Source organism: Hydra vulgaris, chromosome 06 (assembly GCF_038396675.1).
Source record: "Hydra vulgaris chromosome 06, alternate assembly HydraT2T_AEP".
In the NCBI taxonomy this organism is placed as follows: Eukaryota; Metazoa; Cnidaria; class Hydrozoa; order Anthoathecata; family Hydridae; genus Hydra; species Hydra vulgaris.
Window position 1 is genome coordinate 58180657 of NC_088925.1, and position 26670 is coordinate 58207326.

General features: G+C 30.3%; 1 protein-coding gene across 1 annotated transcript in view; it reads left to right on the forward strand.

The window, feature by feature from the left end:
• Positions 1 to 26670, forward strand: part of LOC100214917 (DNA-directed RNA polymerase II subunit RPB4) — a 42054-nt gene that overhangs the window by 2194 nt on the left and 13190 nt on the right. Inside the window, exons 2-3 of the mRNA XM_065800550.1 lie at positions 17143 to 17323; positions 26002 to 26097. Coding sequence (XP_065656622.1) covers positions 17143 to 17323; positions 26002 to 26097 — 277 coding nt within the window. The remainder of the gene's footprint in view (positions 1 to 17142; positions 17324 to 26001; positions 26098 to 26670) is intronic.

The following is a 26670-nucleotide window of genomic DNA, read 5'->3' on the forward strand; positions in this document are numbered from 1 at the left end:
AAAATTACCTTATGAAGCTAGGTTAAATATTATGCAGTTAACGACACTAGAAAAATGTAGAGATCTTATTCAACATTTTAAAATTCAACATGACCATGATAAAATAAATTTACAAACAATAATCAAAATACATCAAATGAAGTTCCGTATTTACAATAACACAAATTCAAAATGAAAAACTTTTTTTTGCAGAAATACCTTCAGGTATCACTTTTTCCAAAATCGAGTTGTAAATGCATGGAATAACTTGCCATCTGAAATAGTAGAAGCTGCTTCAATAAATAATTTCAAAAAACTAGACAAATCTGAATTTTGCAGAAACTATTTGTTAAAACATAAAAAAAATTAACTGAGCAGTTACAGTGCAATATCTACTGTTATTGCACTTTGTAACTGTTAACATCAGTTGTTACAGCTATACCTTATTATTATAGTTTTGCTTGCACCCTTCAAGAAACATTGTGAGCAAATGCTAATTTTGCATTAACATAAATTTCAGCTAATCTAAGCTTGTCTCTATCCAACTCTATTACAATTTCTAAAAGTTTTTTGATGCTTCATATAGTTTTGTTCAAAATTTGTATTTGAAAAGTTTCTCAATTACGAAAACAACTAAAAAAGTTTTTTTGTAATTGATAAATTTGGATTCTTTCACAATTTGCACTTCAAAATCACATTCTTTGCAAAGCATTATATTTCTATATATTGACAAATTTTTTAGGCAACTCAATCTCAATATTATTATAACATAATTTTTTGTCATAGCAAATCATTTTCCTATCCCACTTTTTGTTTTGCAAAGAAAATCCTTTTTTCTGTAGGGTAATCACCCTAATACAAATTTTTTTTTTTTTTATATTTATCAGAATATTTATATATATATATATATATATATATATATATATATATATATATATATATATATATATATATATATATATATATATATATAAATTAAATATATAAAAAAGTTTTATGTTTATCAAATATAAAAATATATATTTTGCCTGCTGAAGTTTATATTCCTTGGTTTAAAAAAAGTGTAAACCAGTTTAGGGGAGTGTAGGCACAAAAGCAAAGCTCTTTATTCTTCCCAAGGCTTATATATATATATATATATATATATATATATATATATATATATATATATATATATATATATATATATATATATATATATATATATATATATATATTAGGGTGGTCCAAAATTATAAATTATTGAAATTCATTTTTTCACAAGGCTGCCTTTGTTCCTATTAATATTTGCAATATTGTAGCCAAATTTGAAGCAAATCTGATAATATTTAGGGGTTGCTATAAATTTTGACTTTTTTAACACTATGATAAAAAATCAAAAAATTTAAGTTTACACTATTATTTAATATCAAATTTAAAAATTAAAGAAGCTAAAAATTTAAATTAGATAAATATGAATGCTTGCAAAGTATCTAATGATTATAGATCATCTGATCAATTTTCATTAAAGTGTTTCAATGTTTTGTAATTTTTAAACAAAAATGTAATATCAAGCAAGAATATTGTGAATTTGTTGAAAAATCTATGTTTATTAATCAACAATTTTGTCATCTTTCGCCAACATGGCTGCCTTGGATGAAGTAGGGTATAGCTGGTGGTGACCTTTAACAAAACAAAGTAGGAACTGGTTTTGTTCTTTATCCTTTGTAATGGATTCGTTGTACTGTCGAATTAATGCAATTCCACATTCCACGCTGTCATTAACAACTTTCATTTTTTGGAATCTCTCTGCCAACTTCTGATATGATTCATTGTCTTCCCAATATTTAGGATCTTTTGAAATGAAGTTTTTGGCCTCTTCTCTACCTGTACTGCTCAACAACTCGAATAAACTATTGGTTCTCATAGTCACAAATGTCTCTAGTCTGTTGAAGTCGGTATTTTTGGAATCTACTCTCTTTAGTGCTAGAGTTGTTTTGGGCAGTTGGAGGTTAACAACCATGGCCCTCTTCACATCCAGATCAACCCGACTATCAAAAAATGCCAGAACTATAAGATGTTGTGTGAAGAACCAAAGGTGTCGAAAAAATGCAGTAAAAGCTGCAGCGGCAATTTTGCGGTTTGGATACTTTTGGAACTGTTTCAGCATTTGAGCATCATTAAACAGAGCATTTGCAGGCAGAGGAGCTTTGTGCCAAAAATGTCCATAAATTAATGCCACAAACAATGCAAGCTCTACTAGATCTTTTTTCTCTTGAACAGTCAGAATAAGCTAATCTTGAAATAGTACCATTTTCAGAGCATAGATGGTCTTTTGTCGATGGCTTTGGTTTAAAACGCTACCATTTCCTTTTGAAAGACTTCAATATCTCCAATAAAGAGCTCATCTTTAGCTGGAGAGAATCTCCCTTGCTGAATATGGCCACTTCTTTTGAAACTGTTTGAACAAGCCAACCTCAGGTCCCCCTGTTCCACCAAAGAGAGCTGTAATGACATTGCTCAGAACAACCTCCAGAACATGGTGGTGGCAACCAATACTTACAAGCTCACGACCAACTGCTTCCTCGATTAGAACACATGCTCCTTTGTGAATGCCTGTGTTGGATGATGTTGTGTCAAATTTTTCCAATCATCCAAAATTTTATGCAAGCTGCTGCTTGTTCCACTCCTGTTCCTCTTCCAATTTTTGGAACCGCTAGCAATTTCTCCAAACCATTTCCAGTTACAATCACTGCAACACGGTCCACAGTTTCTTTTGAACAAGTAATACCAGGAAGCAGTTTCCCATCCCAGTGTAGAAACAATGGAAATTTTTTTTGTCATTCTGAGTAATGTGTTTACGAGTAGACATTCGAGATCTTCTGATTGTACTTCAAGACAGACTTAAGTTTGCAAGAGGATGTCGTATTGCTTTAACCACTGAAGCAATAACAAACATAGCTTTGCGATCTGGAAGGTTAACTCTGTCCTAAGCTCCAGCAACTTCTGGGCTTGACACAATACTTTTCAGACGCTTTGGCTTTGGTTTAGAAGAAATAGATTGCAATGCAGAAGACAGAATCTCAAAACTCGGGTCATCATCACTGCCTTGACTGTCTTCTGAGCTGCTGATGTTGGCTGAGACAGGACCACTAGAGTGTTGCTGTTTTGATAACTTTGCATCAAATCCTTGATCTCGAGCTCTCTCTCTCTCTGGCTTCCTTTGCCAGTAGGTTCATATCAAACTCTGGCCATGCTGCAGCTGGTAACATCTTCTCGTTGCATTGCAAGAAATTGCCTGTCTTCAGCAATGGTTATTGTCTCCATTGCGGTTTTAGTTGCAAAGTCAAAAAACTCATAAAGTGTGTCCTTGAATATCTGTTCTTTAATTCTACAGCTTTCTTGGTCTGTAGCTCGATTCTTTTTTAGAAGCTGAAATATTTTTTCACCAGAATCAATTTCTTTGTGTTAGGATTCTTGCCTTATTCCAGCCAACAATCAGTTCTTGAATTGTATGATGAATGCTCTCCTTTATTGTGAGATGCTCTTCCAGATGATGAAAGAGGAGACAACGGAGGACATCTCCATTTGTTGCCAATCTTGATGATAAGAGCTGCTTAGATGCCTTCCCAATGAGCCATACCTCTGCAGAGCTTCTTGTAGTACCTGCCATAAGTGGTGATGAATCTGTTGATATAAGAATATTAGGTATATAAAAATAAAATTATTTGTTACCGGAAATAAAAATAATAATCATTATTAATTGTTTATTAAAATACTGCAGACATGTGCCTATTACAAGTTGGGCACCAAACTAAAAAATATAGATATATAAGTGAATTCATATAGCATCTGCTTTTCAGCAAGCATTAATTTATTTACCAGTGTTGAGATAGATGTTCAATTATGCAAAAATTACACAAAAATTTGTATAAATTCTTAAAAATTGAGTATTATCAAAAAAATGATGAAATCATAGCGACCTCTAAAACTGTTCAGATTGGTCCAATTTTTTGTATGGTTATTCTCTAAGCATAGTCGAACAAAATTAGGCTTGTGGAGAGAATGTAGACATATTTTGAATTTTTACTACACAAATCTGGACCACCCTAATACATATATATATATATATATATATATATATATATATATATATATATATATATATATATATATATATATATATATATATATATATATATATATATATATATATATATATATATATGTATATACATATATATATATATATATATATATATATATATATATATATATATATATATATATATATATATATATATTTATATTTATAACTCCTAACTGGTTGTCAGAAAGTTTTTCCGTATTTTGGTGACACAAAAAAAAAAAATTTAAATGCAATGCCGGAATTTTTTTTTTAATTTAATTGATAGACTGCCTGCCCCAGCCAAACCCTCAGTCGATTTAGCAGCACTCTACTGCGAGTCAGGCTATTTGTCAGTCGATGTAGCAGCACTCCATTGTGAGTCAGGCTATATGTCAGTCAATGTAGCAGCACTCCGCTGCAAGTCAGGCTATAAGATAGTCGATGTAGCAACACTCCGAGCATGATTTACGCCACTTTCAATTACTTTTGACTTTCGCTCAACATTTCCCTGTTGTCAGAAAGTTAAAACCATTAATTTAATTACAAATTATTCATTTTTTAAAATATATATATATATATATATATATATATATATATATATATATATATATATATATATATATATATATATATATATATATATATATATATATATATGCCTCGTCCCTAGTAGTACTGGATTTTTAGATGTTTGACTTTTGACACTTACAGGCATTGTGCAAATTCCAAACTTTTGTATGTTTATGCTTATATCAAAAAAGAATATTTTGCAAAGAATTGGGGTGAGCTTGGGAACAAAAAAATCCTAATTTTTGGGCCCACCCAGCCAGAGTTAATAAAATATTTTCTTTACTATTTTTATCTGAATTCATATTCATCAACAAATTTCAAATTTCATGCAATAATCTCTTAGTGTTCAGTTTTTATGACCCTGCAATGTTTACAGCTCCCTCAAATTTAAGGGGGGTTAAAACTTTATATGATCATAGTTTTTTAAAAATACAAGATTATTGCATGAAATTTGAAATATAGGCTGATTGTATATGGCTAGATTCACATGGTAATGAAGTAAGTAATGAGTAAAAAAGTAAATGAGTAAAACATTGATAAAATAAAAATAATAATAATGCATACATATATATATATATATATATATATATATATATATATATATATATATATATATATATATATGCATCAACCTTCGGAATTAGGGTCGACATTCGGCAATGCCAACCTAAAAGTGTTTGAGGTCAAACACTTATTATATATTAAAATTGCCAACCTCATTTCAATGTTTTTTGGTAAGACCTTTATATCAAATTTTTTTTGCCGAACTGATGCCGACCTATAAAAGATTGAGGTCAGCAAGTTATTGCTGACCTCAATTTTCCTAATTCCGAGGGTTGATATATATATATATATATATACATACATATATATATGCATACATATATATATATATATATATATATATATATATATATATATATATATATATATATATATATATATATATATATATATATATATATATATATAGATAGATAGATATAGATATAGATATAGATATATATATATGTATATATATATATATATATGCATATGTATATATATATGTGTGTGTGTGTGTGTGTATATATATATATATATATATATATATATATATATATATATATATATATATATCTATTGGGCTTAAATTTTTTATTCTTTTAACTGTTTCTGCCACTCATCTTTATTACTAGTGCTTTAACACTTTTCACATTACAAGTTTTCCAAAAACTTTACAAAAAAATTTACAAATTGATGGTACCAATAACTTCATATTTTTTAATGGATGGATGATTTTTAAATGTAACAATGCTTTCATCATAGAGAACTTGTATACAAGTGCTAACTTTCTGCTTTTCTCGATTAGTTTTGGTGAGATGTTTTAAAAGCTTACCAGATTCTAACTCATAAAGATTTATTAAATTACTCTATTTTGCTACATGTTTATCACCATCAAACTCAAAAACTAATTCACCATTTTCTTCAGTTAACTAATTATTATGAACATGTTTCATGATGTGAAAAAAATCAAACAACAAAAATGTGTTTTTCATTATCACCAATGTTTTTCTTCAATTTAAAATTTCATTTTAAAACTTTTGATTTACATTATTTCCATCTGCAATAATTTTTTAGTTTTGCATATATAATAATTGACAACAGTTTAGCATTGGGTTGGTTGTTAATTGTATCAATTATTTGCATTGTTTAAAAAGAAAATCTAAATCTAAGTGACTAAATTGGAATCATTTTTACTAGAAACTCTGGTCCACCAAGTAAACAATTTACCATTATAGAATACAGGGTTGATCAGCAGAATTTCCAAACAATACACCTCCATGATAAATTAATGTGGATTTAGTATAGTATAATCTGGATTTTATATAGATATAATATACAACCAGCAATATAAATTTGCATTATGTATTTTCAATACTCATAACATTTTTCAAAAGTTCTTTTAAAGTGATTCTCCTCAAAGTTCTAATACTTGGTAATTTATAGTCATTAGAAATGTGGCTGCACATAGACCTTTAAATAGCAAAATATTCAAATGCTGGAGTAATTATATAACGAGAATAAGTAAATTCAACAACTTTTTTTTTGAGACATATGTTCAAGTTTTTTTTATGGTAGATCTTTATTTTTTAAGTAATGTATGATCTCATCAAAAACCATGGTGATGTCTTACTAATAGTAGAATGGGAGTACTGCATATTGCGTTTCTTATACTGGATGATAACAATTTTGTTGTTCTGGGTTTGGGAGGAGGCATGGCACATAACATTTTTGAGGCATAATTGATAATTTTTTATTAGATAAATATAATTTATATAAATATTAACCTTAAACAGCTAATTTTTAAGTTGCTGAGTAAAAAAAAGTACATAGGTGTTTAAAAATGACTATTTGCTGTTGAGTAAAGTGACTATTTGCTGTTGAGTAAAACATTGAAAAATAAAAATAATTCATTACCATGTGAATCTAGCCATATACAATCTGCCTCCAGTCAAAAGATATTTTGTTGCACTGTCAAGGCAATACAATATCTTTTGCAAAGATAATGTATTGATTTGACAGTGAAATGCAAAGAAGCAGAAAAACAGGCTAAAAACAGGATTTAATAATTTACAGTTTAGTAATTAAACCTTAAATGAGATACTTGTATAGTTAAGATAATAGTTTTTTAGAGTTATACTGCACTTTTTTTTCTCACTCGAAGTCAGTTGTATGCATTTTGCTTTGTTGTTGTTACTTTTTTTGTTTTGTTTTTTTGTATTTTTACTAGTTTTATTATAGTTTGATTTGATATATTTCTTTACTCTCGAGTGAAGAAGTGTACTTTGCTCCATGTCCTGCTGCCTTGTAGGATATGCCTTTTTAGGCAAAGGCTAGGAGATGCCAACTCCGATTTAAAACACCCCCTGCCTTGGGGCTCTTGGTTGAGTAAAGGCTAGAGATGGTGTCTCGATAAAAATACTCATCTTGGGCTGATGTTAAATGCACCCGGCTACTGTCTTGTAGAAGGCCTCCTAGGCAAAGACTTAAGGGGTAAACAGATTCTATCTGTTGACCAGCCTCGCACCCCTTCTTCATCTATTAGGCTGGCGCAGATGTATTTTTAATACATTGTTTCCAGTTTAGGATGTTGAATGCTGGATCTTCTTGACTCAATGCATGGGTTTGCTTGTGTCACTGTTTTTATAACTAGGCAACTCATTCTATTATCTCCTAATGAGGGTACAGCTCTAAAACTCAGTTTTATGGTTCTGAGGCCGGCTGGTAGTCAGGTTTCCCGAACTCAGTGGTAGCTCTCAGAGAGGCTGATTCCATCAACAGCTGAAAAATATCAAAGTATTAACAGTGCCATGTTGCGCATGGATGGTGTCCCTGTTTGTACTTTTGGTGTGCATTGCGGAGGCCACATTTGGAGCCCTTTGTTACGGCTTAGGGTTTATTAGTAGTAATGAGGCAATTGCTTGGGCTATTAGACAGTGTTCTGATTACTATTTATGCTTTAAGTCAAGTTCTTCATCAAATTTAAAGATAAATAAAGTACCAAAAACTATAAAACACAAAAAGCCAGCATCATCACCAAGTTCTCTAGATCTATCATTTAGTAATATTCGTGGTCTTCGAAGTAACTTTTCTTCTGTTGAGTCTTATCTCTTGCAAAGTTCACCAGACCTACTTGCTCTTTGTGAGACTAATTTGAGTTCGGCTGTCTCATCTTGTGATCTTAGTGTTGATGGTTATCTTCCTCTGATTCGTAAAGACTCCAATAGTCACATGCTTGGCCTGGGCATTTACATTCGTAAGAATTCACCTGTTTGTCGTGAAACTAGGTTTGAATCCACAGACTATTCTTTCATGTGCTTTCGTTTAGCACCACTTCACTCTATTGCCTTTCTCTTTGTTCTATATCGCTCTCCTTCATCTCAAGACTGCACTCTTTTTGATGTTATTTCTGATCATATTGACCAAGCCCTCTCTCTTTATCCATCAGCTAATATAGTTGTTGTCGGTGACTTTAATGCTCACCACTCTGAATGGCTTGGCTCTAGTATCATTGACTCTGCAGGCATTAAAGCCCACAACTTTTGCCTTTCTCAATCCCTAACTCAAATAGTCAACTTTCCAACTCGCTTTCCTGACAACCCTAATCATTTACCTTCTCTACTCGACTTATGTCTTGTTTCTGATCCTAGTCAGTGCTCAGTTTCTCCGCATTCACCCTTAGGTTCTTCTGATCACAGTTTGATCTCTCTAAAACTAATATCTCATTCTCCTTCATCACCTGAATCCCCCTATTACCGAACCTCTTTCAACTACAATAAAGCTGACTGGGATTCTTTCCGTGACTTTCTTCGTGATGGCCCTTGGGTAGAAATCTTTCAACTTCCTGTCGACAAATGTGCTTCTTACATAACTTCGTGGATTCAGGCTGGCATGGAATCTTTTATTCCCTCTTGACGATTCCAGGTCAAGTCTCACTCTCCTCCATGGTTTTCCTCGCACTGTGCTGCTGCGATTGCCAATCGAAACCGTTACTTCCATATTTATCAGCAAAACTATTCTCCAGAAAACAGACGTCTGTTTATTACTGCTCGAAACAACTGTAAAAAGGTTTTGTCTAACGCCAAAACCCGCTATTCTCAGGTCATGAAATCTCGTATCTCATCTCAAAAATTAGGCTCTCGTGACTTCTGGAGAATCTTTAATAATATCAATAATAAGGGCAAATCTATAATTCCACCTCTCTTGTATGGTTCAGACTTTGTCACCTCACCTAAAGACAAAGCTGAATTGTTTGCCAAAAACTTTTCATCAATATCATCTCTTGATTCCACTAATTGCGTTCTACCTGATATTGCCAACAAACAGGTTGATCCTTTGCTTGACATTCATATCACTCCAGCATCTGTATCTAAAGTGATTTCCTGCTTAGATTCTTCTACAGCTTGTGGCCCGGACAACATACCTGTTATTGTTTTGCAGAAGTGTTCTCCGGAGCTGTCGTCTATACTCTCAAAACTATTCAACAACTGCTTATCAGAGTTGATAAGCAGTTGTTGAAATCTTGTTTTCCAGCCTGCTGGAAAGCCGCATCTGTTATCCCTATCTTCAAAAATTCTGGGGAGCGATCTGATTCGTCTAACTACCGTCCCATAAGTCTTCTTCCTATCATAAGCAAGGTTTTTGAATCTTTAATTAACAAACACTTAATTTCTCATCTTGAATCTAATAACTTATTTTCTGACCATCAATATGGATTTCGATCTTCTCGTTCTACAGCTGATTTGCTAACAGTAATAACTGACAGGTTTTATCGTGCATTAGATGAAGGTGGAGAGGTTAAGGCCATCGCTCTTGACATTTCAAAAGCTTTTGATAAAGTTTGGCATGCTGGTCTTCTCCATAAGCTTTCTTCTTATGGTGTATCCGGCAACATCTTTAAGATCATTGAATCCTTCCTTTCCAATCGTAGCATAAAAGTTGTCCTCGATGGACAACACTCTTCTTCTTATTCTGTAACTTCAGGGGTTCCTCAAGGTTCTATCCTTGGCCCTATACTCTTTTTAATTTACATTAACGATCTTCCAGATATTCTCACATCTAAGGTGGCATTGTTTGCTGATGATACTACCATTTATTCTTGTCGTGATAAGAAACCATCACCCTCTGATTGCTTGGAGGGGGCATTTGAACTTGAAAAGGATCTCACTTCTGCTACAGCATGGGGCTCACAGTGGCTGGTGAACTTTAATTCAGATAAAACTCAATTTTTTTCAGCCAATCGTTATCGCAATAATTTAGATCTTCCTATATTTATGAACGGTGATGTACTCGATGAGTCACCTACTCTTCATCTTCTAGGATTAACTCTTACTTCCAATCTTTCTTGGAAACCATATATCAAAACAGTTGCAAAATTAGCATCTGCTAAGGTTGCATCTCTTTATCGAGCTCGTCACTTTCTTACTTCGGATTCTATTCTCTATCTCTATAAATCTCAAATCCGGCCTTGTATGGAATACTGTTGCCATATCTGGGGCGGATCTTCTAATGATGCCCTTTCTCTTTTAGACAAGGTGCAAAAACGCATTGTAAACATAGTTGGACCTGCTCTTGCAGCCAACCTCCAACCATTATCACATCGTCGTAATGTTGCTTCTCTTTCTCTTTTCTACAAATACTATAATGGGCACTGCTCTAAAGAGCTAGCGTCTCTTGTGCCATCTACTAAAATTCATTCTCGTGTTACTCGTCATTCAATTAAGTGTCATCCTTTTTCTGTGACTGTTCCTAAGTGCTCCAAAAGCGCTTATTCGTCTAGTTTTTTTCCTCGAACATCAGTTCTTTGGAATTCGCTTCCTTCATCTTGCTTTCCTGATTCATATAATTTGCAATCTTTTAAGTCGTCCATCAATCGTTATCTTGCTCTACAATCTTCATCTTGCTCTACAATCTTCATCTTTTCTCTTACAGTAACTTCCAACTTTAATTAGTGGCTGCTTGCAGCCTTGTTGGAAGCGAAGATGTTTAAAAAAAAAAAAAAAAAAAAAAGAAGTGTACTTCCTATCATCAATATATCTGTTATGCCTATGGTGTTATATATATTTGTCTCATATATAGTTCTTATTTATATAGTTATTGTGTTAACTTACCTTTAATTTACTATATATGTATGTTTGTGTTCTGTCTAAATCTCTGGCATGGTGTTTACTCACCCATAAGTTACTACATTTATGTTTGTGTCTTATGTTGTGCTTAAATCTCTGATGAAATGTGAGCTCATTTACTAACTAGTGACTCCAACTATACAACTTATGCTCTATATAATCTCTAGTATTCTTTTAGATGTAATGTTTTTTCTAATTCTTTTTCCTAATGCCAAAATATTCCCATCAATATTATAAAGTACTTCTTACAGGAAGTAACATCTTTAAACTACTGCAGGTCAGGTTAGGTAAGGTTCAAGATCATCACAATCACCCTGCTACTGGTATCATGTAACCCAGTTCTCCATGCCCTGCTGCCGTGTAGGGTTTGCTAGGCAAAGGCTAGGAGAAATAAACTCAGACTTGAAATTCCCCTGCCTTAGGGCTCTTGGTTAAGTAAAGGTTAAAGATGGTGTCTATAAAAGTACTCATCATAGACAGATCTTAACTACATCCAGCTAAAACTCCCCTCCTTTGGGGCTCTTTGTTGAGTAAAGGCTAGAGATGCTTAAAAAAAATACTTATTTTAGATAGATGTTGTCATACCATCCAGCTATGTATGTAGCAGGCCTCCCAGGCAAAGACAAAGGGGTAAGTAGAATAATTTTGTTGACCAACGTCGAACCCCTTCTTCATCTATTAGGCTGGCATAGATGTAAACCTGTGTTCAATTGTTTCCTGCCTAGGATGATGAATGCTGGATCTTCTTGACTTTTCTCATAGATTTTTGCTTGTGCTTCCTTGATAGTGGCTATGCAACTCTTTCTGTTATCTCCTAATGAGAGTACAGCTTTAAAACTCAGTTTAATGGTTCTGAGGCCAGCTGGTAGTAAGGTTTCCCGAACTCTGTGTTAGCTCCTAGAGAGGCTGATTCCGTCAACAGCTGTAAAAATCAGATTAATAACAGTGTCATGTTGCGCATGGATAGTGTCCCTGTTAATGCTATTGGTGTGCATCGTCAATTGAAGTTTTCATAATTATCAATGTTTAAATTTTTATCTTAGTAATAATTCTTTATGACTAAATTTGTATATAAATAAACAGATAAAGAGAAAGAGCTGCGTCGATTTGATCTAAAATTACATCTAAAGAAGAAGGAAAATGAAAAAGAACGTAGTAAGGTGATTGAGTGAACTGGGGCTAACCAGAAACATATAAAAGAATGATCAGAGAGTTCAAACTTTTATTTTTGACAAAAAGGTAAATTGATGCGTAAGTATACGTCCAAGCCAAGCATGTGACTATTGGAGTCATTGCTACTCAAAGGATAGTAGCCATCAATACTTAAACATATAGAAAAAACCTTATTCGAATTAGTCTCACAAGCAAGCAAGTCTGATTAATTTTGCAAGAGTATGGAATAAACTGGTGGAAAGTTATTTTAAAGACCACAAATATTTGTGGGAGATATATTGAAGCAGTTAGGTGTTAGTGATGGTTTTTTATGTTCAGCATTTTTTGGTTATTTATGGGTGAGCTAACACTGTGACTAAGACATTTCTAACTATTTCAGATAAAAATAGATACCACAGTAGACAAGACAGATATTATAGTATTGATAACAAAAAGTACACTTCTTCTAGCTTTTGCTTAGAAAGCAAATACTAAAAGGCAGCAGGACATGGAACAGGTTGCACTGGATTACATGTTAAAGATAATATGGTCCAAACTACACAATAGTTTGGACCCGTATATCAAGTATAATAAATAAAGATAATTCACCTGAAATTGTACTTAAATAAAAAATTTTGAAAAAAGTTATACAAAAACATATTATCGCACACCTAATTAATAACAATTTACTAAGTCTGCAACAACATGGATTTTGCCTAGGTCATTCATGCTTAACTAACTTATGTTTAACAAATCAAAATATGTTTTTTATGTTTTTTTTCAACAACAATCTCTCATCCAAAACAATGGTATTATAAGAACAGGAATCTTTAAATTTTTTTTTGTTAAAAAATTTAGGTATTATAGATATATATATTTGAACACTTTTCCTTGTGACAAAATGGAATTGCATTTTATGAAAAAATATCCCACCATCTTTCTTACCAATATTTCATTTTATGACCATAAAGACACAAGACCTCAGACTATTGTTTCAGAATTATCGTTTTTAATCACTACTATAGATCTTTCCTATCTATACATTTTTTCTATCTATACCTATCCAGGCCTTGTTTTAAAGCATAAAGTGGCGCGCCATTTACATACGTGTTGAGCATTAAATTTAAAATGCATTCAGCATAAGCCATTTTATTTCAGTTAAACCACTTTTTATCAATTTTTAATATTTAAACAAGTCTAAAGATATTATTTTAAGCGGTAAGATAAAAGAAGTAATTAACTTTATAAAAACCACTTATGAAGTTTGAATGATAGTTATGTAAAAAATTTTGAATGACTATTACATTGGATATTAGCGCTAATTACAAGTGTTGAGAAAGTTTACAAAATTATTTATTTATAAAAACTTTTTATAATTTTACAAAATTTTAACGCTATTTACAAACAATTTTTTTATTTTTATTAACTTTTTCCATCAAAAATTGTTAAGCAAAAGAAAAAAAAAGATTTTACATGGCGCGTAAAAAAATTAATCATAAAGGAAATTTAATAATTTAATAAAAATTTTAATGTCTTGCAATTGCAAGAATATTTATTTAGTCTTTTCTATAGCAAACAATAACAAAAATAATTACCACATTTAAAATATATATATGTTAGTTAAAAAATAGTACCCTTTAAGTTTTATTCTATATTAGCGCCACTTTTGATATTTTAATTTTATGTTTGTTTGTTTTGTTATAATGGTTGTTTTTATCCCAAAAAAACATTAGTTATTAAACTTTAAATGACATCTTATAAAGTTTTTTTTAAATTAAATAAAAAACTGCTATGGATAAAACTCTATTATTAGCTTTCAAAATAATATTTCAAGGGAATTTAGATCATTATCAAGAATAACATAATTAAGTGTAAATATATTTAATAACGATCTAAACTCCATCATAAATAAAGTATTGAAAAATTATATCTGTAGAAAAAGTTTTTCATTTAATTTTAAAATATTGGATGTTTTCACATGGGATTGCCGATTACTGTATTTAACCACAACTTAAGAAACCTAAGAGAAAAAATCTTAAGCAGACTTTTTTAATAGATTTTTTTGTCAAATGTTGAAATAAGATTTGCATTTTTTTAATTAAAACTTTTGAAATATACAAATGACTTTCTCCTAATTTCTTGATAATTATTTATATTAAATTTTTGTATCTTGAAACAAGGAAAATTATTTTATTCATCGTTATTTTCTTATTATGCTTCATATCTTCTCCATTTTTATTCTTTACATAAACTATATATACATTTTTAATTTATTGTGAAAAGATACAAAATATTGGAAGACAATTTAAAAGTTTTATTGTTTATAAAAAGAAAATTTAAATTTATTTTTTTTAAATTTTATACCATTAAGAAAATAATCTTAGAAATTATATAAAGTTTAGTAAATTTATATAAATATAGAATAATTTTTTATCATTTAAAAAGTATTTGTATTTTTTTATGTTAAATTTGTTTGTTAATTTTATGTTAAATTTGATTTTATAAAAGCAATACTTTCAATAACAATTGTGTTTTTAATGAAATTTTATTATTGAAAATTCCAGAAATATTTCTGGTCTTTAAATTTTTAGTATCTTGAAAAACCAATGAATCTTATATAAGACAAAGTGTAAATCTTATATAAGACAAGGTGTAAAGGTCTCTAACTACTTAGAAAGTTGCCCAGCAAGTAATAAGGAAAAAACTCGACGCCAAGTTTTTTCTTCATTACTTGCTTGCACCTGAACAATATTCATTAATGTTCAATATTCATCAATGTTTTATTACGCTTTTAATTTATTTTATCATTGTTATCTGTTGTTCATATATATGATTTGAAGACCTTCTCAATGCTATTGAGGCATAGCTAAATGAGAAAGAAAATCTTTCAGTTGTTTGAATTCTTGATAGTCTATGGGACGAAAATGCTTTTTATTAGCAAAAAGTTTATAGTTATTCTTATTATAACATTTAGTGCTTGTTTTTTATTCACCTTGTTGATTTTACAAATTTTGATACTTTTTATATTACACTAAAATTGTGTAATTGCAAAATCAAATTATTTTAATATTACAAAATATTATTCATAAAAAAACATGCAATCAACTGAATTACAAAATTCAGTTGATTGCATTTTTTTATAAAATTACAAATTTAACCACAGTCAAGTCAATTTTGTTGAACAAATAATAAATGTTTTTTTTTTTTTTTTAGTGTTAAATGAGTCAGGATAACAACATCAGTTTTTACCATGTCTAATAACATCTGTCCAACAACATCTGTAATTACAATGAAGTATAATAACATCTGTCCAACAACATCTGAAATTTCATTGATGTCTAACATCATCTGTGCAAAAATTAAATGAGTTATACAGATGTAGTTACATCTTTTAAATTATCTATGTATAACAATATCTGCACAACTACATCTGGAAATTCTACTGATGTAGTTACATCTTTTAAATTATCAAAGTGTAATAACATCTGTGCAACTACATCTGTGAATTCTTCAGGTAGAGTTACATCTTTTAGATTATCAAAGTGTAATAATATATGTGCAACTACATCTGTGGATTTTTGAAAATATTAACTAATAATGCATTATTTTAACCATATGAAGTTACATATAGGAATTTTTTCAGATGTACTTGCATCTGGGAAAAAATATTAACTTATAACGCAATAAATTTTAACCAGATGTTGTTACATATAGGAATTATTTCAGATGTAACTACATCTGGAGAAAATTCTTCCAAATGTTATTGGACTTAGAGAAAAATTACTAGATGTAGTTACATCTTCCTAAAGATGTTATTAGGGGTCGTTGAATTTTCAGATAATATTGGACAGATGTTGATAGAGTAAAAAAATAATAGAGATGATCTTGGACAAAAGCGTACAGATGATATTAGACTACTCCACAGATGTTGTTGGACAGATGTAGTAATCTTTTGCCTGTTGAATTGCTTGTATAATTTCTAAAATGAATAACAGTTCATTAGTTATGTTAATTTTAATTTAGAAAAAGTTATCATTTGAAACCATAGATCTTTTTGTATTGTCTGTATCCTATTGACAATACAAAGACAAATGACAAATGAATCATAAGAAAAACTTATTTAGACGAATGAATCTTAAGAAAAACTCATTATATTTAAGATGATATAAACTAATTTAAAAAAAAACTATTATTAAAAAATGATTATAAAAAGACATATATATTATAACTTATATATATTCAAAAAGAACATTTTCAATTATTTTCCTATTTATTTACAATTTGCATAAAAATTCAAATAAAGTTTGCATAAATTTGAACTAAATTTTAAAATTTAAATTAAATTTAAATTAGAATTAAATCAAAATTTATATTAAATTAAAATTTAACTAAATTTAAGTTAAATTCCAATTTAAATTAAATTACAACATAAATTAAATTAAATTTTAAAGGTTTAGCGTCTTTTGTTTTTAAAACAAAAAAAACGCAAATATTATTTAGACAAACCTAATAACAGTTGTTAGAACATTCTTGATAGTCTATGGGACGAAAAATTCTATGGCTAAAAAACCTAATAACAGTTAGATTGTTTTTATTTTGATAACAGTTTTATTATTTTGTTTTTTCAACGATATATAAAAAAAACTAAATAATAATTTTCTTCAGAATTTGAATCAGCAGAAACTCTTTTGAACTCAGAAGTTTTTATGTTGCTGGAACACAGAAAAGCTCAAAATGAAAGTGTAGATGATGAACAAGAAATGAGTGATGTCTTCATGAAAACCTTAAATTATACACAACGTTTTAGTCGGTTTAAAAATCGAGAAACTATTGCTCAAGTAAGAGGGTAAGCTTTTCTTAGTTTCATTATAAAAATTATTTGACAATTCTTGCATGGTTATTAACATCAATAAAGTATTTTAAGTAAATTAAAAAAAAAATTTAATAAAAGTTTTTAATTTGGTTAGTATTTTTGATACTTTCATTTCCTTAAAAGCAATCCAAGATTATAGAAGAAAGTACTGTAGTGTGCAGTGAACAATTTGTTTCTCAGCACAACAATTTTGTTGCAGGTGAATAAGTAAAAGGTATTGTCTGGCGCTAAGTTTATTTTTCTAGTTAATCTAAGACCAATAAACCTTATTTACATTTTTTTTTTTTTTAAATTCTTGTTGAAATTTTTGAATAAATATTTCAACAAGAAATATGAATAATAACAACCGTACAGCATTTATGGCATTTGAAGGTTAATTATTTTATTAAAAAGATCCTGCTTCTGTTGCTAACTCTCATATTACCTTCTTATGAAAACCCATGTTCTCAGGTCATGACCCCATTATCAAAATCTCCCCATGGGTTCGTTAAATTTTCCTGTTACCCTGTTTGCACAAATATTTCAATAAAGTAGTATGTGTAATACTATGTAATAAAGACAAACTGAGTGTTAAATTAATATTCTATTCATTTTTTCTCAAATATTTTAATTTAGCATACAAATTTTTTCACTGAATTTTAACTTATGTTTTTCTAAATTGCTATGTTTTTGCTTAACATATTCTCCCAATAATGAATGACTTTATTCTTTATCAAAAAAACATATTAGATAGTTCACTAATAGATTAAGTAATGTTTACTTTCTGAAAGATTGTGAAGTATATGATTGATAACATTTGTAAACAAAGTATTGATTAATGAAAAGTCTTCTAACTTTTATGTCAAATATTTCCTTATAGAAGAAAAAAACACTCCATACAATATTTTTTTAATTTTCCTTTTCTCTAAAAAATTTTAAAAATAAAGTGTTTTTATTTTCTAGAACTATTTGTTGGTGTTTTTAAATTTTATGTCTTTTCACGCCATATTTAGTTTTGTAAAATTTACAATAAAAGTCATAAAAAAATCAGATTGGAACAACCTTCTGATAACACATACAAAAATCAACTCTTCAATCCATACAAATATGACCTCAGAGAGTAGTTGCATATTAACATGAAGGGTTGTAATTACTAATATTGTAAGCAGTGAAAATATCTATTTGAATAGAATGGTGATTCCACATGATAATGATGTCTATAACTTTTATACTTAGTTCATGAACATTTTTATTAATCATGGAAAAATTTGTAAATAATAACTTTTGCAATTTTTTTATTATAAGTCTTATTTTAAATTCAAATATTTCATGGTCCATTAAACATGGAAATCTTTGGTTTTTATATTTATACAATTGGTTATTATTTTTAAACAATTGGTTATTATATTTATGCAATTAATTGGTTATTATACATAATATTTATGCAATTGGTTATTATACAGAATATTTATGCAATTGGTTATTAGGTCGGGTGGATTAAAAAAAAAATTAATGCAATTGCTTTTTTTTATTCACCCGGCCTATTATACAGAATTATTATGCAAATAATTGGTTATTATACAAAATATTTATGAAATCTATTAGTGGTTGTACATAGTATTAACACAATTGGTTATTATACAGAATATTTATACAATTGGTTATTATACAGAATATTTATAGAGTTGGTTATTATACAGAATATTTATGCAGTTAGTTATTATACAGAATATTTATGGAATGATCGTTATAAACAATACTGTTATAATCACTCAAGCTAACTGTTATAATCACTTTAGCTGACTGTTATAAACAATACTGTTGTAATCACTCAAGCTGATTGTTATAAACAATATTATAATTACTTAAGCTAACTGTTATAAACAATACTGTTATAATCACTTAGGCTGACTGTTATAAACATTACTGTTATAATCACTCAAGCTGACTGTTATAAGCAATAAAGATAAAAATAAAGTAGACATTGAAAATAGTTGTGAAAAGCTTTTGTACATCTGATAACAAACAATTAAAAAAAATTTTTAATGTGTGTTTTTTTTTTAATGTGTGACTAATAATGAGTTAAAAAATGTTTTTAGTTTCATAATGGAACAAATGCAATAATTATTCTAGGGGATTTAAATTTTGTGGTAAAATATTTGCGGGGTCTGATTTTTCATGATGAGGAGGGAGGGTTCTCAATTGAATATAATTGCTGGATATCACATATGCCTGAGACTTAATCAGTTTTTTGATTTGTTGCTTTATTATATCCAAGTCAATTTTTCATCAACTGTCAAATATTGTACATTTATGTATTGGTGTTTTTTTTTGTGTATCTTTTTTATGGTTTTTTTTCTTTTGGCAAAAAAAATAATTGGAAGAAAATTTAAAAAAATTGGTTGCAGTGAGCTGCAGGTATAACTAAGCTATTGATCCAATTGCTCTAAGGAGGCAACAGAAATAATGTTGAAAAATGAACTTGAGAATAGTGTCGAATATATTAAAAAAGCCTAATATTGCTAAAAAAGGAATAGTGTTGAAAATGAATTTAATGAATAGTTTCGAAAACAAAAAAAGTATTATTGTCGCAAATGAATTTAATGAATAATGTCAAAAACAAAAAAAGGAATAGTGTCGTAAATAGTTAATTTACGACACTATTACAATGCTATAAAGATAGGCTTACAAGTTTTGCCTATCTTTATAGCATACGGCTTTTATAGAAAAAAAGAGAAAAAAACAAAGAATAATGAAAGAAAAGATTGCTATCAAACCCCAAACCCTCAGTCGGTGTAACGACACTCCTTTGCAGCAGCAGGCTATAAGATAGTTGGTGTATGTACTGAAGCCCCCGGTAGCAGGCTATTTCAGTAGGACATCAGACATATTATCTAAACACACATTTATAGCTATTATTTTTTTATTTTTGTTACTATTCATTAAACTCTTTTAGGACATTATTCCTTTTTTCTATTTTCCACACTATTCATTAAATTCATTTGCAACACTACTCCTTTTTTTTTTGTTTTCGACACTAAACTCCTTTGCAACATTATTCCTCTTTTTATTTTTGACACTGTTCATTAAATTCATTTGCAACATTATTCCTTATTCTGTTATTTGATAATCAATAATGTGACAACTCATTCATTAAACTCCTTTGCAACATTATTCCTCTTTTTATTTTTGACACTGTTCATTAAATTCATTTGCAACATTATTCCTTATTCTGTTATTTGATAATCAATAATGTGATAATTTGGAACACTATTCCTTTTTCACATTTTCGACAATCAAATTTGTGACAATCAAAACTATTTGTTAAATTTACAGTCATTTAATTTTGTTGCATTTTTAGTTATTTAATTTTGTTGTTGTTATTATTTTTTAAAAATATTCAATAATGAGAAATTAAAGGTTTTTATTATTGACTTGGCCCACTCGGTCTTAAAAATGTTTCATGATCTTCCAATAACAGAATGTTGTTGCTAGATTATATTAACAAATTAATAAATTAATTATATAGAAATTAATAAAGTAGTTATTCCACAGAAGTGGTCACTCTTCAATAATATATTAAGTAAATTTACATTTGTACTCTGAAAGATTCTAATGCAGCATTTAATACTCATTTTGTAATTTTTTTTTAGTAAAAAAGTTTTTAAATTTCTGCAACATTTGCAAAGGAAACCTTTTTATTGCAAAAGGAGATTTTTAGCATTGAGTATATTAGAATTTTGATATTCCACAAATAGTGAATCATCAAAGGAGGAGGGGGGGTTGAATATTTTGTGAAATGTTATTATTGAAATAATGTAGTTGATTAAAAAAACAATTTTACTTCTTCTGACTGAATGAGACTGATCTGAAATTAGAAATAAAATTAAAATAAAAAATGTTTTCTCAAAGACATTTTTTTTTACAAATAATGTTGTAGTGATGCAGTAAAAAATTAATTTTGTACAGCCACAGACTTTTTATTAATTACTTCTTGAGAGCAGCTGTTGAGAGTCTCTTGTTGAGAGTTCTTGTTGAGAGCAGCTATTGAGAGTCTGTTGTTGAGAGTTCTTGTTGAAAGCAACTGTTGAGAGCAGCTGTTGTGCTTTGCTTAGTAAGCTAGCTTTTAGATCTAAATATCAAAAGTTCACTTTTTGCCATAAAAATGATATCTGTGAAGATGGAAACAAGAAAATGTTTTATTATTTCTATGATGGTGTTTTGTGATCACATTGGTTCCTTTGGAGCTGGGGGAGTTCAGTTGGTTAAAGCACTGCTAAAGTTCAGAACTATTATTGGCCCTGGCAGCCAGATTACAGGTTAAAATCCCATCTCCACCTACTCAGTGTATGAGTAGTACCTCAGTACAAAGGAACTCATTTCGATTAGCTCTGCTGTTACGATGTTTCTTTTCTACTAGTAAGTAATATATTTGAGTAAATGAAAATTATCATTTTTTATTGTTTTGAGTTTTCCTAATAATAAATGTGTGTATATAAAAGATCAAATGTAAGTTTCATTTTATATCTTCCTAGCAACATAGTTCATTTTTTTGTTTACACACATACTTTTGTAAGTATTTAAACAAGAAATATAGCTTATTCACCTCAATTCGATCATTGCATTTATTTTAATGGTGGTTCTTATAAAACTAGAAAAATATATGAAACATATGTCACTAAATAATATCAAAAGGCACCTTTTTTTTTTTTTTTTTTTTTACAACTTTACTTCCAACAAGGCTGCAAGCAACCACTAATTAAAGTTTGGAGTTACTGGAAAAGAAAAGATGAAGATTGTAGAGCAAGATAACGATTGACAGACAACTTAAAGGAATCATAAGAAGATCTGCCCCAGATATGGCAACAGTATTCCATACAAGGCCGGATTTGAGATTTATAGAGATACTGAATAGAATCCGGAGTAAGAAAGTGTCGAGCTCAATAAAGAGATGCATTCTTAGCAGATGCTAATTTTGCAATAGATTTGATATATGGTTTCCAAGAAAGAGCGGAAGTATGAGTTAATCCCAGAAGATGAAGAGTCCATGATTCATCGAGTACACTACCGTTCAGAAATATAGGAAGATCTAAGTTATTGCGATAACGATTGGCTGAAAAAAGTTGAGTTTTATCTGTATTGAAGTTCACCAGCCACTGTGAACCCCATGCTGTAGCAGAAGTGAGATCCTTTTCAAGCTCAAATGCCCCCTCTAAGCAATCAGAGAGTGTTGGCTTCTTATCACAACAAGAATAAATGGTAGTATCATCAGCAAACAATGCCACCATAAATGTGAGAATATCTGGAAGATTGTTAATGTAAATTAAAAAGAGTATAGGGCCAAGGATAGAACCTTGAGGAACCCCTGAAGTTACAGAATAAAAAGGAGAGTGCTGTCCAACTTTTATACTACAATTGGAAAGGAAGGGTTCAATAATCTTAAAGATGTTACCATATACACCATAAGAAGAAAGCTTATGGAGAAGATCAGTATGCCAAACTTTATCAAAAGGTTTTGAAATGTCAACAGCGATGGCCTTAACCTCTCCACCTTTATCCAATGCACAATAAAACCTATCAGTTATTACTGTTAGCAAATCAGCTGTAGAATGAGAAGATCGAAATCCATATTGATGATCAGAAAATAAGTTATTAGATTCAAGATGAAAAATTTTTTTTTGAGTGTTTGTTAATTAAAGATTCAAAAACCTTGCTTATGGTAGGAAGAAGACTAATGGGACGGTAGTTAGACGAATCAGATTGCTCTCCAGAATTTTTGAAGATAGGGATAACAGATGTCGCTTTCCAGCAGGCTGGAAAACAAGACTCTGATAAGCACTTGTTGAATAGTTTTGAGAGTATAGACGACAGCTCCGGAGAACACTTCTGCAAGACAATAACAGGTATGTTGTCCCGGCCACAAGCTGGAGAATAGTCTGGGCAGGAAGTCACTTAAGATACAGAAGCTAGAGTGATACGAATGTCAAGCAATCGATCAACCTGTTTTTTGGCAATAACAGGTAGATTGCAACTAGTGGAATCAAGAGATGATATTGATGAAAGTTTTTAGCAAACAATTCAGCTTTGTCTTTAGGTGAGGTGACAAAGTCTGAACCATACAAGAGGTGGAATTAAAGATTTGCCCTTATTGTTAATACTTATTATTGCCCTTACTATTAAAGAAGTCATGAGAGCCTAATTTTTAAGATGAGATACGAGATGTCATGATCTGAGAATAGTGGGCTTTGGCATTAGACAAAACCTTTTTTACAATTGTTTCTAGCAGTAATAAGCACACGTCTGTTTTCTGGAGAATTGTTTTGCTGATAGATATGGAAATCATGGTTTCGATTAGCAATTGCAGCAGCACAGTGTGAGGAAAACCATGGAGAAGAGTAAGCCTCGACCTGGAATCGTCAATAGGGAACAAAAGATTCGATGCCAGCCTGAATCCACGAAGCTATGTAAAAAGCACATTTGTCGACAAGAAGATGAAAGATTTCTAACCAAGGGCCATCACGAAGAAAATCACACAAAGAATCTAGTCAGCTTTAAGGTAGTTGTAAGAGGTACTATTATAGGCGGATTCAGGCGATGAAGAAGAATGAGATATTGGTTTTTGAGAGATCAAACTGTGATCAGAAGCACCTAAGGGTGAATGTGGAGAAACTGAGCACTGACTAGGATCAGAGACATGACTTAAGTCGAGTAGAGAAGGTAAATGTTTCGGGTTTTCAAGAAAGCGAGTTGAAAAGTTGACTATTTAAGTTAGAGATTGAGAAAGGCAAAAGTTGTGGGATTTTATGCCTGCAGAATCACTGACACTAGAGCTAAGCCGTTCAGTGTGATAAGGATTAAAGTCACCGACAACAACAATATAGGCTGATGGATAAAGAGAGAGGGCTTGGTCAATATGATCAGAAATAACATCAAAAAGAGTGCAGTCTTGAGATGAAAGAGAGCGATATAGAACAAAGAGAAAGACAATAGAGTGAAGTGGTGCTAAATGAAAGCACATAAAAGAATAGTCTGATGATTCAAACCTAGTTTCACGACAAATGGGTGAATTCTTATGAATGTATATGCCCAGGCCAAGCATGTGACTATTGGAGTCTTTACGAAATAAAGGAAGATAACCATCAACACTAAGATTGCAAGATGAGACAGCTGAACTTTGCAAGAGATAAGACTCAACAGAAGAAAAGGTACTTTGAAGACCACGAATATTAGTGAATGACAGGTTTAGAGAACTTGGTGATGATGATGTTTTTTGTGTTTTATAGTTTTCGGTACTTTATTCATTTTTTAAATTTGTTGAAGAACTTGACTCAAAGCATAGATAGTACTCAGAACACTGTTTAATAGCCCAAGTAATTACCACATTAATTTTAATAAACCCTAATCTGTAACAAAGGGCTCCAAATGTGGCCTCAGCAATGCACACCAAAAGTACAAACTTGGAGACCATCCATGCGCAACATGACACTGTTAATACTTTGATATTTTTCAGCTGTTGATAGAATCAGCCTCTCTGAGAGCTACCACAGAGTTGGAGAAACCTGACTACCTCAGAACCATAAAACTGACTTTTAGAGCTGTACCCTCATTAAAAGATAATAGAATGAGTTGCTTAGTCATAAAAACAGAGACACAAGTAAAACCCATGCATTGAGTCAAGAAGATCCAGCATTCAACATCCTAAACTGGAAACAATGTATTAAAAATACATCTGCACCAGCCTAATGAATGAAGAAGGGGTGCGAGGCTGGTCAACAGATAGAATCTGTTTACCCCTTAAGTCTTTGCCTAGGAGGCTTTCTACAAGACAGTAGCCGGATGCATTTAACATCTGCCCAGGATGAGTATTTTTATTGAGACACTATATCAAGTCTTTACTCAATCAAGAGCCCCAAGGGGGTGTTTTAAGTCGGAGTTGGCATCAACTAGCCTTTGGCTAAAAAGGCGTATCCTACAAGGCAGCAGGACATAAAGCAGATTGTACTGGGTTACATGTTACCAGTAGCAGGATAACCTGACCTGACAACAGCCTGCAGAAAGACTTTTTTTATTATTACTTTGTTGCACATGGGAAGAGTGGGTGCAATGTTGGTGACACTGTCATGTAACAAGGTTAGCAAGGGTAAGTTTATAATAATTAGCAGATTCTATAAATTTGAATAAATCCATAGAATATAGAAAATATCAAAGAAATATAGCTTTTAAAAGTTTGTTATTATGATTTTAAATTAAAACATATTTCTAAAATTTTTCTAGTATTTATCTTAGTAATACCTGATGATGACAACGAAAATGATTGATGGACAACGTCTAATTAAGAAAGTTTTATAAATTATAATAAATGTTCCTTAATATCTTTTAACCAAAACCATAAATATTATTGCTTTATAATTTAATAACCTAATTCCACAGCTAGGCTCACAGTGCCTTACCAGAAAAATTACAATAAAAATAAGCTATTATTTTTGTGTCATTTAAAATGTCTTGTCAAAACATTTACTTGTCAAAATTTTTTGTTTAATTTTTCACTAAAAGCATGTTATTATTTGTTTGGTTTGTTAATTTTTTTGTATTGTATACATTTTTTTTTTCTCTTATATGATTTTAGAGTTGTTTTGATTAATTTTCAGGTTGCTTTATCAATTAATTTTTAGATTGCTTTCAAAGAAAAAACTGCATAAGTTTGAGTTAGCATGCATTGCTAATCTTTGCCCAGAAAATGCAGAAGAAGCAAGAACACTAATTCCAAGGTAGCTAAATTATTTTAAAAAAATTTATCTTGATGTGAAAATTCACATTTTTGTAACTAAATAACATACAGTTAAATTAAAAAAAGGTAAATAAAAAAATTAAATCAATAAAAAGTACTAGATTGTATAAATTATATAATAAAAAGATAAAAATTATACATTTATTGCATTTTATAATTATAATAAAGAAAAATGTTTTAATTAAATAAGTACCTAGATATTTTAACACTACCTTTATGTGTGTGTGTGTGTGTGTGTGTGTGTGTGTGTGTGTGTGTGTGTGTGTGTGTGTGTGTGTGTGTGTGTGTGTGTGTGTGTACAGGGTAGGAACATAAAAGCAGTGGGACAAATGTCCCATTGTTTTTGTGTTCGCAATGCTAAAGCACTGTTTTGGTTTATAAAAAACAATATTTTTCTCAGAGTTATATTAGTATTTAATACAAAGACTTGATTGATTTCAAATTCTTTTTTCCGTTTTCTTTGATACGCATTTAAACTCTTGAAAAATTTACCACATATTGGCACAGACAATATTGTCAGGAACTTATCCTAAATTTTGACTTATAAGACCTT